Source organism: Sphaerodactylus townsendi, linkage group LG07 (assembly GCF_021028975.2).
Source record: "Sphaerodactylus townsendi isolate TG3544 linkage group LG07, MPM_Stown_v2.3, whole genome shotgun sequence".
NCBI lineage: Eukaryota > Metazoa > Chordata > Lepidosauria > Squamata > Sphaerodactylidae > Sphaerodactylus > Sphaerodactylus townsendi.
Genome location: NC_059431.1, coordinates 37062200 through 37075573, shown reverse-complemented (window position 1 = coordinate 37075573; position 13374 = coordinate 37062200). Strand labels below are relative to the sequence as shown.

Sequence of the window (13374 nt, the reverse complement as noted above, 5' to 3'; positions counted from 1 at the left end):
GTACAAGTATAATGACGCTGCTGGAGACTTCTGGCTTGTGGGCTTCCTAGAGATAGCTGGTGGATTGGATGGGCCTTTGATCCGATCTGTGGCGTACATCGTTTTTTCTCTCCTTCATTTTATCCTCATATGAGGTGGATTAGGCCAAGAAAAATGGCTGACCCAAAGCCATCACTATGGCTACCAATCTTGATCCTCTTTGATCTGAGATTGCAAATGCCTTAACAGACCAGGTGCTTGGGAGCAACAGCCGCAGAAGGCCATTGCTTTCACCTTCTGCATGTGAGCTCCCAAAGGCACCTGGTGGGCCACTGCGAGTAGCAGAGAGCTGGACTAGATGGACTCTGGTCTGATCCAGCTGGCTTGTTCTTATGTTCTTATGTTCTTATCCAGCAAGCTTCCATGGCAGAGGAAGGACTGAAAACTGGAGTTCCCAGCCCAATTCTAACCACTACACCACAGTGAATGTACTTTTATTCAACTGAATTGAATGCCAAAAATTAAAGCAGTTTTTACCTTGCACATATGAGGTACAAATTCCATTCTCTACAGCTTCGCGGAGTTCTGGCGAAAGCAAACTGCAGGTATTTTCAGCATACTCAATAACCGGCGCTGTTGCTGATTCCTCTCCCTCCCAGGGGCGCAGGCCTAATTCCACAGTCACTTGGTGTCGTTTTTCTCCTATAATTCTGTCCAGCGTATCTGTGGTAATTTATTTAATACCGTGAATTGCATTAAATATTCTGATTAAGAAAGCAAATGTAAAAAACTCTAACAGCTATTTTTCAAAGAGTCCAGCTACAGATGCAGGATTTTAGACCTCTTACCCGTAGCTTGGACTGTGTTTTGAATGGTTTCTCGGTATGCTACCTGAAGAGGTCCAAGGTAGGTCTCAAGTCTATATTCTCGTTTGATTCGGTCATGAATTATCTCAATGTGCAGCTCTCCCATGCCACAAAGGACAGTCTGTGTAAAAAACATGAAAGCAATTTGAAAACATCAGTGGGTAAGCTTTTACAAATTCTGCAAGTATGTTCACTTGCAAAGAAAGCACTAATAAGAAACAAGGAAAGCACTGATAAAAGAGAATTGCAGTACAGCGGTAAGCAATCTGCATTTTGGCAGTGGTTTCAGTCGTCATTGGGACAGCACCACTAATTTAGCTCACAGCTGGGACAGCTTGCAAAATTAGTTGAACATAGATTAACATGCGAATATGGTGGGAGGGCCTCTGCTCAACAGCTAGAGCAGTGGTGGCAAACCTATGGCACGGGTGCCAAAGGTGGCACTCAGAGCCTTCTCTGTGGGCACGCGTGCACAGAGTTCGTCATGTGATAATAGTGTAATTATTTCAGGGAGATTATTAGCATTAAACATAAAGCCTCGTTTTGGGGAAGCAGTGTAGGTAACCCTGTTAAGCGCTGTTAAACCCTACTGATTTTCATGGGAAGAACGAAAGCGTGATCCTTTACCTGGGAGGAAGCTCAGTTGCTGGCAATGGGGTTTGCTTCTGAGTAAACCCTCCTAGGGTCGTGATTCACCTATTCGAAGTGTTGACCAGTTGCTTCAAAGCAAAGCCACTGACTACCACCAAGCTTACTCCAGCGTAACGTGCACCTTGGAGCCAACCATTTTTTCTATACTAAAACCTCCGTATTCAGGTTAAATTGCCATGTTGGCACTTTGCAATAAATAAGTAGGTTTGGGGTTGCAGTTTGAGCACTCGGTCTCAAAAAGGTTCGCCATCACTGAGCTAGAGTCTGTGGGTCCATCAGCTTTTTTGCTGATGAAAAAGGAAGTATCTCCGACCATTCCAAAAAGGTATGCTGAGAAACATGGAACCCTCATGCACACAAGCCAAGTGGGTTGAGGGTTGCAGTATGGATGGAAATCAGGTGAGACTGAGTTAAAAATGTGACTGGATCCAATCCTATGCTTTGCATTCAGAAGATCTCAGATTCAATGAACAAATCTCTAGTTCTGGAGACCTACTAGGAAAGACGTACACTGGAAAGCCACTGCCAGCAACTCAGTTTAAGGCAACCTCTGAGGCTCCAACTCAAGCATTTATATTTATTTGCAGTTCTGAAGTTAAACATTATAGAGCACAGCTAGATAAATTCAATTTACAAAGCCAACATAAAGCTATGAGTATTAAGAGTTGCTTGAATTTAGCAACTTTTCCACCTTGTAGTGGAAACTGACTCGGAATGAAAAGTTGCTATATATATTAAAAAAAACCTAAAACCAAACAAAACATGATATATCTGATTCTAACCCATGCCATACAGGAGATGATCAAAAGATCTGTGAAATGGAGATAGGGCCAGGTGGGGGGTTTTCTCTACAAATCTGAAGTCAGTCCCACATGTATGAAAAATCTGATGCCAACAGCCACTGCTCAGCTTGTCTAGACTTTTCCCAGAAAGGGGTTGCTGGAGGAGGAAAGAATGGAAAGCTGAAAACAGGGGCACAGATAACGGTCCATTGGCTGGTGGGCAGGAAGAAGTGAAACAAGTAGGAAAGGGGGAAAAGCCACCTAGAAGCCCTCTGTAGGGTTTAATGGGAATTACACCACCCATTTGGGTTGGGGTGGGCTCCACCCTCCTATGCCGGCAACCAATTTGACACCTGCAGTGCTCCATGGCAGTGTCCACTTCCAGGGTTGACCGGCACAGAGCTGTGGGGTGTCCAGACTCCAGCGCCTTTGTCTTCTCCACTGATCATGGTGCCCCTAACACTGGTGTAGAGGGCAGATGCAGTGGTGCTCCCTACGCCCCTTTACCACCACCCCCATCTGGATTGGGCTGCCCGTCATCTAGTTCAAATGTATTTACAGAATATAAGCAAGTCAAAGAATCTGACAGTATTCATTTTTGCACAGGCAGATGACTTCAGATGACTTCATTCTTCTTTGTCGCATCTCAATTACTTTTCAAGCAAATAAACTGGTAATGGAACAAGTTGTGTGCAACTAACAGGTTAAAAAAATCACAGCAATGGTGAAGTTACTCTTATCACTCTATTTGACACACCAATTTCCTACAATCACCGAACAAAGCTATTTTTTCTATTTTCCCAATTTTCTTTCAGAATTATTTGGCCAAACAAACAGACATTTCGAAGAATACATTAAAAATGCAAAGTGGTTTTAAGCTATGTTATGGCTTCCCACACAAATTGTGTCTTAGCTTTCTGAGAATGTTAGAAATCTAGTTCTTGAGAAAACTACAATTCTGAAGGAAAGCAACTGTAATACAACCAAATGCATAATTTAGTTACAGCCTAAGAAATTGCCATGGTCGTTGCAATGCACTTGGTTTATATTTTTCCCCTTAAAATGCCACACTGAAACAGACATTAAAATATGGAGAGAATTGTAACGATGCACCATACTTGTCCAGTATCAGCATCTATCTTGACTTTCAGGCTGGGATCTTCACGCTGCAGGCAAGCCAAAGCATTGTCCAGATCTGAAATAAAACGTCAAATTACATTACATATAAAGACCATATTTGGTTTTGCTTCCACACACACTGAACAATATACTTTCAGTCCACATTTAATGAACTTTGCAACTGGAGTTTACTATGCAAAAAAACAAAATCCACTTGTAAACAATAAGTAAAATGGATTGAAAATGCATTTGTTGGTATGTTTGAAAGCATCTTAGGAGACTAGTCTTTGGAAATGTGGGAGTGAATAGTTTCCAAATAAAAGATGCAATGCCACCTATTATTTTTCCCTTTCCCAAAAATTCAAAAAATCACTAAAAGGTTGGAGAAGGGACACGCTGGACTGGCAAGGACAAAAAAAAACAGAAACTGCATTAGCTGGGTTGACATGAGCTATGTTGGGTAAAACCACTGATAAAGACCCTTTTCGGTATCTATTCATTTCTACATTGTTACAGTAAACGTATATGCTTTCCAACTAAAGAGGAAGAAAAAGTCTACAATACAAGGGCAGGCAAAGAGTTTAAAAAGCTGCAAAGACAAATCCAGCCAGGGCTGACACAGCTACAAGTTTTGTTCTTCTCTCTGTGGTACATGTAACTCCCCCTATCTTTGAATGACATATTACATGACATATTACAAACTATTTTGTCCCCCCCCCCCAATGCAAAACCCTTGCTATGTACTGTTGTTCAAGTTCAAAGAACCCTTTGTTAGAACTCTAGGTGACCACTTTATCCAATCCATGGAATCCAAACCATTTTCTTTCAGCCTAGACTTCAAAAACTTTTCTAAACTGGCAAAGCACGCTCATCTCCCCATGGGGCAAATGTCCCAGACGAGAAGACTGGGCATTTGTAGTTTTCATGGTGATGTGACGCATTATTGAGAAATATCTCTGAAAACCTGGACCTCCTTAGAATTGAGAACAAAGAATAGTATCAGCTGTTTTAGCAGTTGCACCACACCTGGTTGTCTTGCCATGGACGGAGGCTCTATTGTACAAAAGAAGACTGGCTCTGGGATCTCGACGCCTGCCAAGAGAAGGCTCTCCGCTCCACGAGTTTGACCATGGCTTGACCCCACATCTTTCCCAGCTTTCTGGGCTGCAGCCACTGCAGAAGCCTTTGACGAAACAATGGTGTCTCCAGTGGCACTCTAATACAAGCCAACAGAAAATGACATTCTGTACTATCAACATATAAATGGTGTTTATATTCCAAAGGACTGCAAATTGACCAATTAGTGAAGGCTATCTTTTTGTAGCTGAAAGGCAAGCCAATCTGAGATGACAGCAATTAGAGAGAGTTTTCTGTTTTGCATTATGCCACTTTTATCTTGTAGTATTTGGTGCCAACATAAGACAGTCATAATTAAAAATGAGGAAACAAATAAAACCACCCTCAACACACAAAAAATAAGCTGCGTCCCTTGTAGTTGTAACTAAAGAAACACACAAGAGCATTTTCAGGTTGATTTAATGATACACATATACTGTAAAAGACAGGGAAATTACTGCATAGATCCACTCGAACACAAGGGAAATTATGTTAAATAAATACAATCCCCAAAATATCCATTGTGTGCAAACATGAATGCTCTCCGTGCAATGTTATATAAACAGTTAGGATTCACATTTTTTTTCCGGTCACCTGTTTCAACCCAACAGTCAGGGCAATGTTGCCAGCTGCTAGTGAAGAGATTTCTATTTGCTGATCAGCAAAAGGCAGCAGCAAGCGGCTCATTCTCTCCCTGCAACGGAAGACACAGGTTAGACGCCAGTATTGAGACTCACCCATCCTCCCTCACTCTGTTTACTCACGTGCAGTTCTTGTTAATATTGTAGACAGCTGACTGAGGCTTCATTGTGCCTGAGTAAATGCGCACAAATACCAATGGCCCACGCTGTTTGTCATGGAGAACTTTAAATGCTAGAGCACACAGGTCATCCCCATACCATTGCCTGAAAAACAACATCAGAACAGTAATTGTACATAAAGGAAAAAGCTATGAATCAAACTTCAATTCAGGACACTGTCTTTTCTAACCATTCCAATGCTATACTTAACAGGAAATGTGAATGACGTATTGATTCATATTAATTAGTTGAGCTAGGCTGAAACAATGAAAATGATGAACAGCAATTCAAACTAGAGGAACTGTCCCTGTCTTTAACCTCAGAGGGAGATCAGCAGAGGACTTAAAGAGACAGATCTCTTGCCCTCCTCTAAGCTGAACATCACAGACATTCACAGACATATGTGCAATACCTTCAAGGAATTAAGTAACCAGCTCTTCTCCTCTGCCCAGCGTACAAGTTATTTGTGCTCCCCAGTAAGATGTTAAGAAAAGCTATGAAATGAAACTGTTATCAAGATGTGCTATCTTCTCATACTCACAAAAAGTCATAACTGCGCTCGTCTGGAGCGGGCAAGTACATGGTAATGCCATCCAACAAGGGCTGAACACCTTTATTTCTCGACGCACTCCCACAAAACACCGGCACTGCTTTCTGAGCCAGGGTTACTCTTCGTACAGCAGAGTGTAACTGCAGTAGACAAAGAGCATTCACGTTTTGGACAGAGACCGACTTTCATTCAATTAAGCACTTAATTGAGACAGCGTGGTGTAGTGGTTAAGAGCTAATCTGGAGAACTGGGTTTGATTCCCCACTCCTCCCACATGAGCAGCAGACTCTTATTTGGTGAACCAAATTTGTTTCCCCATTTCGACATTCCTGCTGGGTGACCTTGGGCTAGTCACAGTTCATTCAGAACTCTCTCAGCCCCACCTATCTCAAAAGTTGTCTGTTGTGGGGAGAGGAAGGGAAAGGAGTTTGTAAGCCACCTTGACCCTCCTTACAGGAGAGAAAAGCAAGGTATAAATCCAAACTCCTCCTCTTCTTCTCTTCTTAATGGGGCACACCTGAAACAAACTCCTCCTCTTCTTCTCTTCTACTCAGAATTCTACTCAGAATTTTATTCAAATCTATTCAACGGGACTATTCAATAGAAATACAAGGTATTCTCTTTATCTGACTTGTTTGTCCTGAATCTCAAAACCTATTTCTTTTAAAAACGTTAACAGTCCCATGCACGAGCCGGACATCTGGCCACTGCCCCCGAAGAGGCTTCCGAGCAGTGTGGGGAAGTCAAAAAGTCTCTGCGCTGCTGAGAAGCCTCTATAGGCCACAATAAACTTATGCCAACCCAAAGGCTGACTTGTGTCTTACCTGTGGCCCACTGGCGCAACGCTGACAAAGGCCGGGATGGAGCTAACTAATGCCAGCTTGTCTCCCCACCAGACCCCACATCAGTGGGGGCGGCAGGGACACTGAGACGCTAGCATCACATTCCAGCGCCAGGGGGCTAGCAGTGCACCTGCAGAATCACCCCTCCACCGGGGTAAGTGCACTAGAAAAGATGAATCGGCCAGCACAGACAGCGCACCACTCCCTAGGGCGGATTTGGCCCCACCTTTGGACGGGGCACTAAACAAGAATCACATAACTGAGTTCCATACTTACAACATCACAGACAGCTACACTCCCTAATGCCGAGATAATCAATCATGACTTATCAAAAGCTGACAACTTACACCAGATTCTGTTTTCAGTAAACCACAGTGAAAAAAGAATTAAATCCAAAGGCTTAATGAAGAAATATATATTTTCCCCCTTTCCCCTTTAAAAGCGACTGTTCAAAGAAACCCTCCAGAGGAGTATGCTATGCACAGTGGGGTGGAATGTGAGATCAAAGCCATTCTCTACATTTTTCCTAACATTCTGAAAGTCTGTAGCTGTTTATTACTACGTGGTATTTTAATGTGTTTAGATTCTAAATATATTTTTGCTAACTGCTTTGAATGTTCTTGTAACCAAAAGATGGGCTATGAACATTTTAAATATTCTACTAAAGATGACAAAAGATTCCACAATATCCATATAATGATTTTCCCACACCACATACCTGATCAGCGGGCAATGAATCAAAATTCTCACTGAACTCTCCAAGCACCAGTTCTGCAAATTCATCATCCAGATCTGCGACCTTGTAACACAAAGAGATTACTGAAGGCCCAAAATGTCTGTTTAGCCAACTATCAGATCAGTAGGTAAAAAAAGCTTTTCTAAATATCTCCACCTACCACATCAAGTTAATGTTACCAAGTGAAAACATGAACATTCACAACTGGTAGCCAAAAAGCATTTTTAAGTCATTTTAGAATGACTTGGACCAGACTTGTCAACTTTGCAGTTGTAATTAGAGCATAAAAACAGAATTTTAAATTCACCATACAAATACTTTATGTATTTACTTTAGAACTTTACTTGTTCTATTAAGGTAGTTCTCGCATCAATGGTATCCTTTAACAAGTCAGGACTGTCTGCTTCTTTTAAGGGTTTCCGCTCAAAGTTCTTCCCATCATCCATTCCAGTTGCCGATTTCCAAATAACTTGTTCTTTGGTCACAACGTCAGCTATTCCTCTAAAGCTCTTGCCTTCCCCAATTGGCAACTGTATGCAGGGTTTTAAAAAGAAAAGCAACTTGGTAAGTACGGCAGCCTGAAGAAAACACCCAGTTTACTCAAGCGGCACAATATTTCTTTAAATGCTCAGTGCTCACCTGTAAAAGCAAAGGCCTGGTCTTCAGCTTCTGCTCAATGCTCTCCACAGCATATCTGAAACTAAAACAAATTAATCTTCCATCGGTGTGAAAAACATTTGCCTAATTATCCCTTCTTCCCAAAGTCACAAAAATATAGATAACATAGGAAACTAAAAAAAGGACTGCAGCCAAGATTCCCCAGGCAACCCATTCATAAACAAGTTTCAGACCCAGTGAGCAGCGGACTCTAACCTGGAGAACTGGGTTTGACTCCCCACTCCTCCACATGACTGGCAGACTCTAATCTGGTGAAACAGGTTTGTTTCCCCACTCCTATACATGAAGCCAGCTGGGTGACCTTGGGCCAGTCACAGCTCTCTCAGAACTCTCTCAGCCCCACCTACTGTTTTTTTGTTGTGAGGGAGGGAAAGGCTCATTACAGTTAAGAAAAGCTTCTCCCTTTCTTTTTTTTTCTGCTCATTGAACTATGTGATTCTTCAGAATCACCAGTTCCCTCCCCTGCAAATAACTAAGCTGTGCACTATACACAATGTTAGCTAAATTAGGATTAAAGAAAAACACATGAATGACTCTGATTTTTTTGTCAAGTTATCATGTATTGGGTACCTGGAGGCAGTTCTCAATTATCTCAAGCAGCCAACGAAGAGGCTGTTTGCAAGCCTGATTCTTTAGCAGCAGGGGTCTGCAACCTGCGGCTCTCCAGATGTTCATTAGGTCATGCTGGCAGGGGCTGATGGGAACTGTAGTCCATGAACATCTGGAGAGCCGCAGGTTGCAGGCCCTGTTTAGCAGTCACTAAATCATAAAACTCTTTTGCTTGTAGGACTGGGCCATGAAAAAGAGCAGCTGTCTTCATACCTGACTCCAGGTTTGTCCATCTTGTTCAAAAAACAAATTCGTGGTATGTGGTGCTTGTCTGCTTGTCTCCACACTGTCAGAGACTGTGCCTAAACAGACGGAAAGTGTCAATCCTTTTCACTTGCTAGCGTCAATTTGTCTCTTAATATCCGCTAAAAAGTTGTAACCCTCGATGTTTTAAGCACAGCACAAGATGCAGAAGTGAGAGAGCAACTAAGGAGGAACCTTACGACACAGATACTCATGAGGGAGCACTGACTCCAGTCACTCCTCTCTAGCCCAACAAGGACCACAACAACTGAGTGAGTGCTTTATAGTAACGACAGAAGAACATGAAGGGACTGCAGCCCCCTTTCATCAGGAAAAGGCTAAATAATTTTAATTTGGATTTTTGTTCAAGTCAAATAAGTTACAGGTACAAAAGCAGTCTATTAAACTCATTAAATAAATACTCTTTGTCATTCTACTTTATTGGGATCACCAATCAAGTCCATTTGCATTAAGTTTTTAAGAGACAAAACGTACTACTTCACTCAACACAAAATTTATTTGAGGAACTGACCACCGAGACATAGCAATAGCCAGCTGCTTAAATGGTTTTTTTAAGGAATCAGAAAAACTCAGTTTTTCAGCACAATCCATCAAAATGGCTGCACACAACAGTGCCTGCACCTCTAAACAGCAGACACTGGGCCCTGACAAGAAGGGATTGACAATCAAAAAGCCATTTGAAAAATTCAAAATTTCATTGGCTGCTGCAGGAGGCAACGTTGGACCTAACGGGCTATTTGATCTGGCAACACCCAATGCTTATGCAATCATTGCAGAGGATGCTGTTGTGGACCTTAATTGTGAATCTATGCAACTCAGGACTCTGCTTTGACACATGACTGTTCATAACTGACTGGCCTCCAAACCCTCTGCTGCTTTCTTGCGTAAAAATGCTTTTCACTACATGGGATCCAGGCCCTGAACATGAATACACCACTCAAAATATGGAGCAAACACTTACTGGTAAAAATGGGAGGGTTTCTTCATGCCCTGCCTTACCCATTAAAATCATGGTATATAAGCAGTCTAGGTCAAGCCAATGCATTCATTTTTACCTCCACACCAGCCGAGGCATCAAACACAGCCACTGCTCCATCCAGCACTCTTAGAGATCGTTCCACCTCCAATGTAAAGTCCACATGACCTAAAATTCAGTTTACAGAGAACAGCAATAAGAAACAAAATAACTGTAATAGTTTAATAATAACTAGATGGGCAACGTTACATTAACAAATGAATCAAATATCTAATTCAAGAATAAACAATCCTTGCTAGGTTTAGACCATTATATTATGAAATAGACATTTTAGTTACAGCAGGTTTAATTCTGGCAAAGGAGGACTTGTTCCTAAATGGAAGCAGCAAAAATAGAATCCTGAGAAAATATATTGTCTTATGTATTGTCGAAGGCTTTCACGGCCGGAATCACTTTTAGGCTGAGCTGTATGGCAGTGTTCTAGCAAAGAACACGACCATACAGCCAGGCTAATATATAATAATCTTATGTTTTGTATAAATATAGCTTTACAAGTAAGAGGTAGAAATGTTTTAAATGTTTAAATGCAAATGTTTAAGAAAAGATAAGAGCTAATAGAATGCAAGATCTGGACTTTGTTCTTTGTTCTCTAGATTGTAAAATTATGTTCAGAAATGTTCTTTTGTATAAGAAAGCCAGTATTCTGATAGCATTCAATGGAGTTTAATGATGTGACTCTGGGTTGTCTTTGAATGTAGAGGCTATTTATTAAAGAGCAGATTGCTTTGCTCTACAAGAGTGACATCATATACTTCAAAGCTATAGCAAATTTATGTGATTTCTTAACAAGATAGTTCCTGTTTGTTAGCAGAATGACTCAGTTATCTAGAATCCCCTCTTGTACAACTCCCGTTCATCTGACTAGTGTTAACATATGTGAGATTCCTAGTGGATAAGGCTCAATGCATAAATCTATTAATTTAGAGGGGGAGTTTTAAGGTCACATCAGCATTTTAAACCCATGTATGTTTTCTCAACGCCATTTTCAACACCACTCTTTGCTTTACTTGGCCACACTCTTTAAAAAAGGTCAAGAACCGTAAGTTCAAAATAATGTACCTGGTGTATCTATTAGGTTGATTCTACAGCCGGCCCAATCAAACGTCACAGCAGCCGACTGAATGGTGATGCCACGCTCTCGTTCCTGTGCCATGAAATCTGTTACTGTGTCTCCATCATCAACATCTGGCCAATAGGAAGATCATACACTGTTTCAATTTGGTCAAAAACCTTTCTACGTTACATTAAAATAGAATAAAATATGATACAAAACACTGTAATAAAATGCTTAAGGGACTGATCCCAGCTAAAGTCAAAATGTGGGGTGAACTGGATAGGATGTCAATAAACTAGTCTCACACTGGTGGTAGGATGGCAACCTCTATCTTGCACCAATACAGCTCAGGGACTCATCCCTTGCAATAATACAAGGAACATGGAAAATCCAATTGCACATGTATATTAAAACCATGCATGGCACGGCTAAACCCTCAAGGGGGCAGAAGCCAGAGAAAGGCAACAAGAGAATGGAAGGGCATGTTTATTTAGCATCTTATTCTCAAAACCAGCAAGGCTGCACTTTAAAAACATAATCACTAATAACACAAAGCGCAACACAGCCCACTGCACATATGAGGGAAAGAAAAATACAAACACCACAAAAAGCACCTTCTAGAACAGAGCCCTGAGATATCATTCCCTCAGACCACACTCTATATCCATTTTCTGTACCAAAAATGGGTCAGGGCAGAAAAAAAGGTCTCAATGGGAAAGAAACAGTAAACAAACGACTAGCCAAGCACCACTGCAAAAAGAGCCCGAGAAGCAAAAGACATGATGAGAAATGGTCATGTTGAATAACAGGATGTTGCCTTTCATGGAAAAGTAAAGAGAAAGGCATCTTCGACAAGGCAGGTCCTTAAGACCTAAAAAACATTTTCTAAATTTTACTCACATTTTGGTAATTATTTCAGCAACCCTTCACAGAACTAAACAGTCCAATACTAACCTCCAAGGCTTCTTGTGTATCCTGAATAATACAGCATCCTTTCAGTGGTGGTGGTTTTTCCTGCATCTATGTGAGCCATGATACCAATATTTCGGATTCTGTGAGAGAAAAATCAACTAGCTTGAGTGTTTTTAAACTGAATTGTTTCTACTGTTAGTAATATAAAGTGCACAGTGTTTCTTATAACCATTCAGTGTTATAAGTGCACAGTGTTTCTTATAACCATTCAGTCTCTGGAACCAGCAGAAAGGAGCAGCAGTGGACAAGGCATCTGGGCCAGGAAGAACAGAGTGACTCTGGTGTTCATTTTGGAGGGCTTTTCTCAAAGCCACATCTTTTAAAACAGTGTATTTTTTAACAGGGGTTTGCAGGGTTATCTCTTTTCTCCTTAAGGCTACTAGGAGCTGAGACTGCTGGAGGTGCAGAGCACTTGGAGGGTTAACAGAGGTTACTCTTTGTCCTGGAGCTGCTAAGGTGGGGCTCCTGAGGTGAGTCATTCAGTCTTTTAGTTCAGTCTCTGGAACCAACAAGCAATTCTTTCTTTTTTTTTTAAAATTAATTGAGTGTTAATTGGTGGACATTTCCTTGAGGGATAGTAGGTACAGATAGCTCCAGGCACCACTAGTTTAATATCTAGAATATACAAACAAAAAAGCAGATATGAAGGCAGGAAGCCAGCAGGGGATGGGGGCTTGCCAGTGTTTTGCACTGAGTGTCACATGTGACCCTCTGCCACTAGGCCAGAAGTCGCGGTGTGCCCAAACGATGAGCTCCACAGCATAAGGCGTGTCCGTTCTCTTGAAGCCAAGGTGGCAGACCTGGAGCTGAGAGAGGCAGAGGGCAACAAACAAGGCTTTCAGGGACCTAGCAGCCAGGTCCTCCCAAAGTGGCAATATTTTAGATGTCATGGAGAATGAGAGTCTGGGGTGACAGAGGGTGCCAGTTCGAGGTGGGGAAGATGCTCCCTTAGATGGGATCCCAGCAACTGGTGATCAGCTATCCTCTCATACTATGAGGATACCCTCGGGGGAGGTGGGGGGGCTTCTTGTAGTGGGTGATTCGATCATCAGGAATATCGCGAGTTGGGTTCGTGACAGGCATTGATGACCCTTGTGGTGACTTGCCTGCCTGGTCTTGTGAAAGGTTATGGATGTCACGCCACGCCTAGATAGGCTGTTAGACATTTCAGGGGTGGAGTCAGCAGTTGTGGTCCACGGCCCAAGGTACCAATGACATTGGGAAATGTAGCGGAGGGTTCTGGAAGCTAAATTTAGACTGCAGGAAAAGGTTAAAATCCAGGACCCCAAGGTGGCATTCTCTGAAATGCTACCTGTTCCA

At 42.0% G+C, this 13374-nt stretch overlaps 1 protein-coding gene across 3 annotated transcripts in view; it reads right to left on the bottom strand.

Moving 5' to 3' along the window:
- GFM2 (GTP dependent ribosome recycling factor mitochondrial 2) overlaps positions 1–13374 on the bottom strand; it is a 33756-nt gene that overhangs the window by 13169 nt on the left and 7213 nt on the right. For 2 of the 3 annotated variants that reach the window (XM_048503501.1, XM_048503500.1), the window contains exons 4-17: positions 12037–12134; positions 11088–11213; positions 10048–10136; positions 8942–9030; positions 8081–8141; positions 7786–7971; positions 7424–7504; positions 5855–6003; positions 5278–5418; positions 5108–5207; positions 4424–4613; positions 3397–3473; positions 828–966; positions 517–702 (exon numbers count right to left, since the gene is read on the bottom strand). In XM_048503501.1, the coding sequence (XP_048359458.1) occupies positions 517–702; positions 828–966; positions 3397–3473; positions 4424–4613; positions 5108–5207; positions 5278–5418; positions 5855–6003; positions 7424–7504; positions 7786–7971; positions 8081–8141; positions 8942–9030; positions 10048–10136; positions 11088–11213; positions 12037–12134 (1712 nt within the window). The remainder of the gene's footprint in view (positions 1–516; positions 703–827; positions 967–3396; positions 3474–4423; positions 4614–5107; positions 5208–5277; positions 5419–5854; positions 6004–7423; positions 7505–7785; positions 7972–8080; positions 8142–8941; positions 9031–10047; positions 10137–11087; positions 11214–12036; positions 12135–13374) is intronic. The other variant, XM_048503502.1, reaches the window with a different exon arrangement.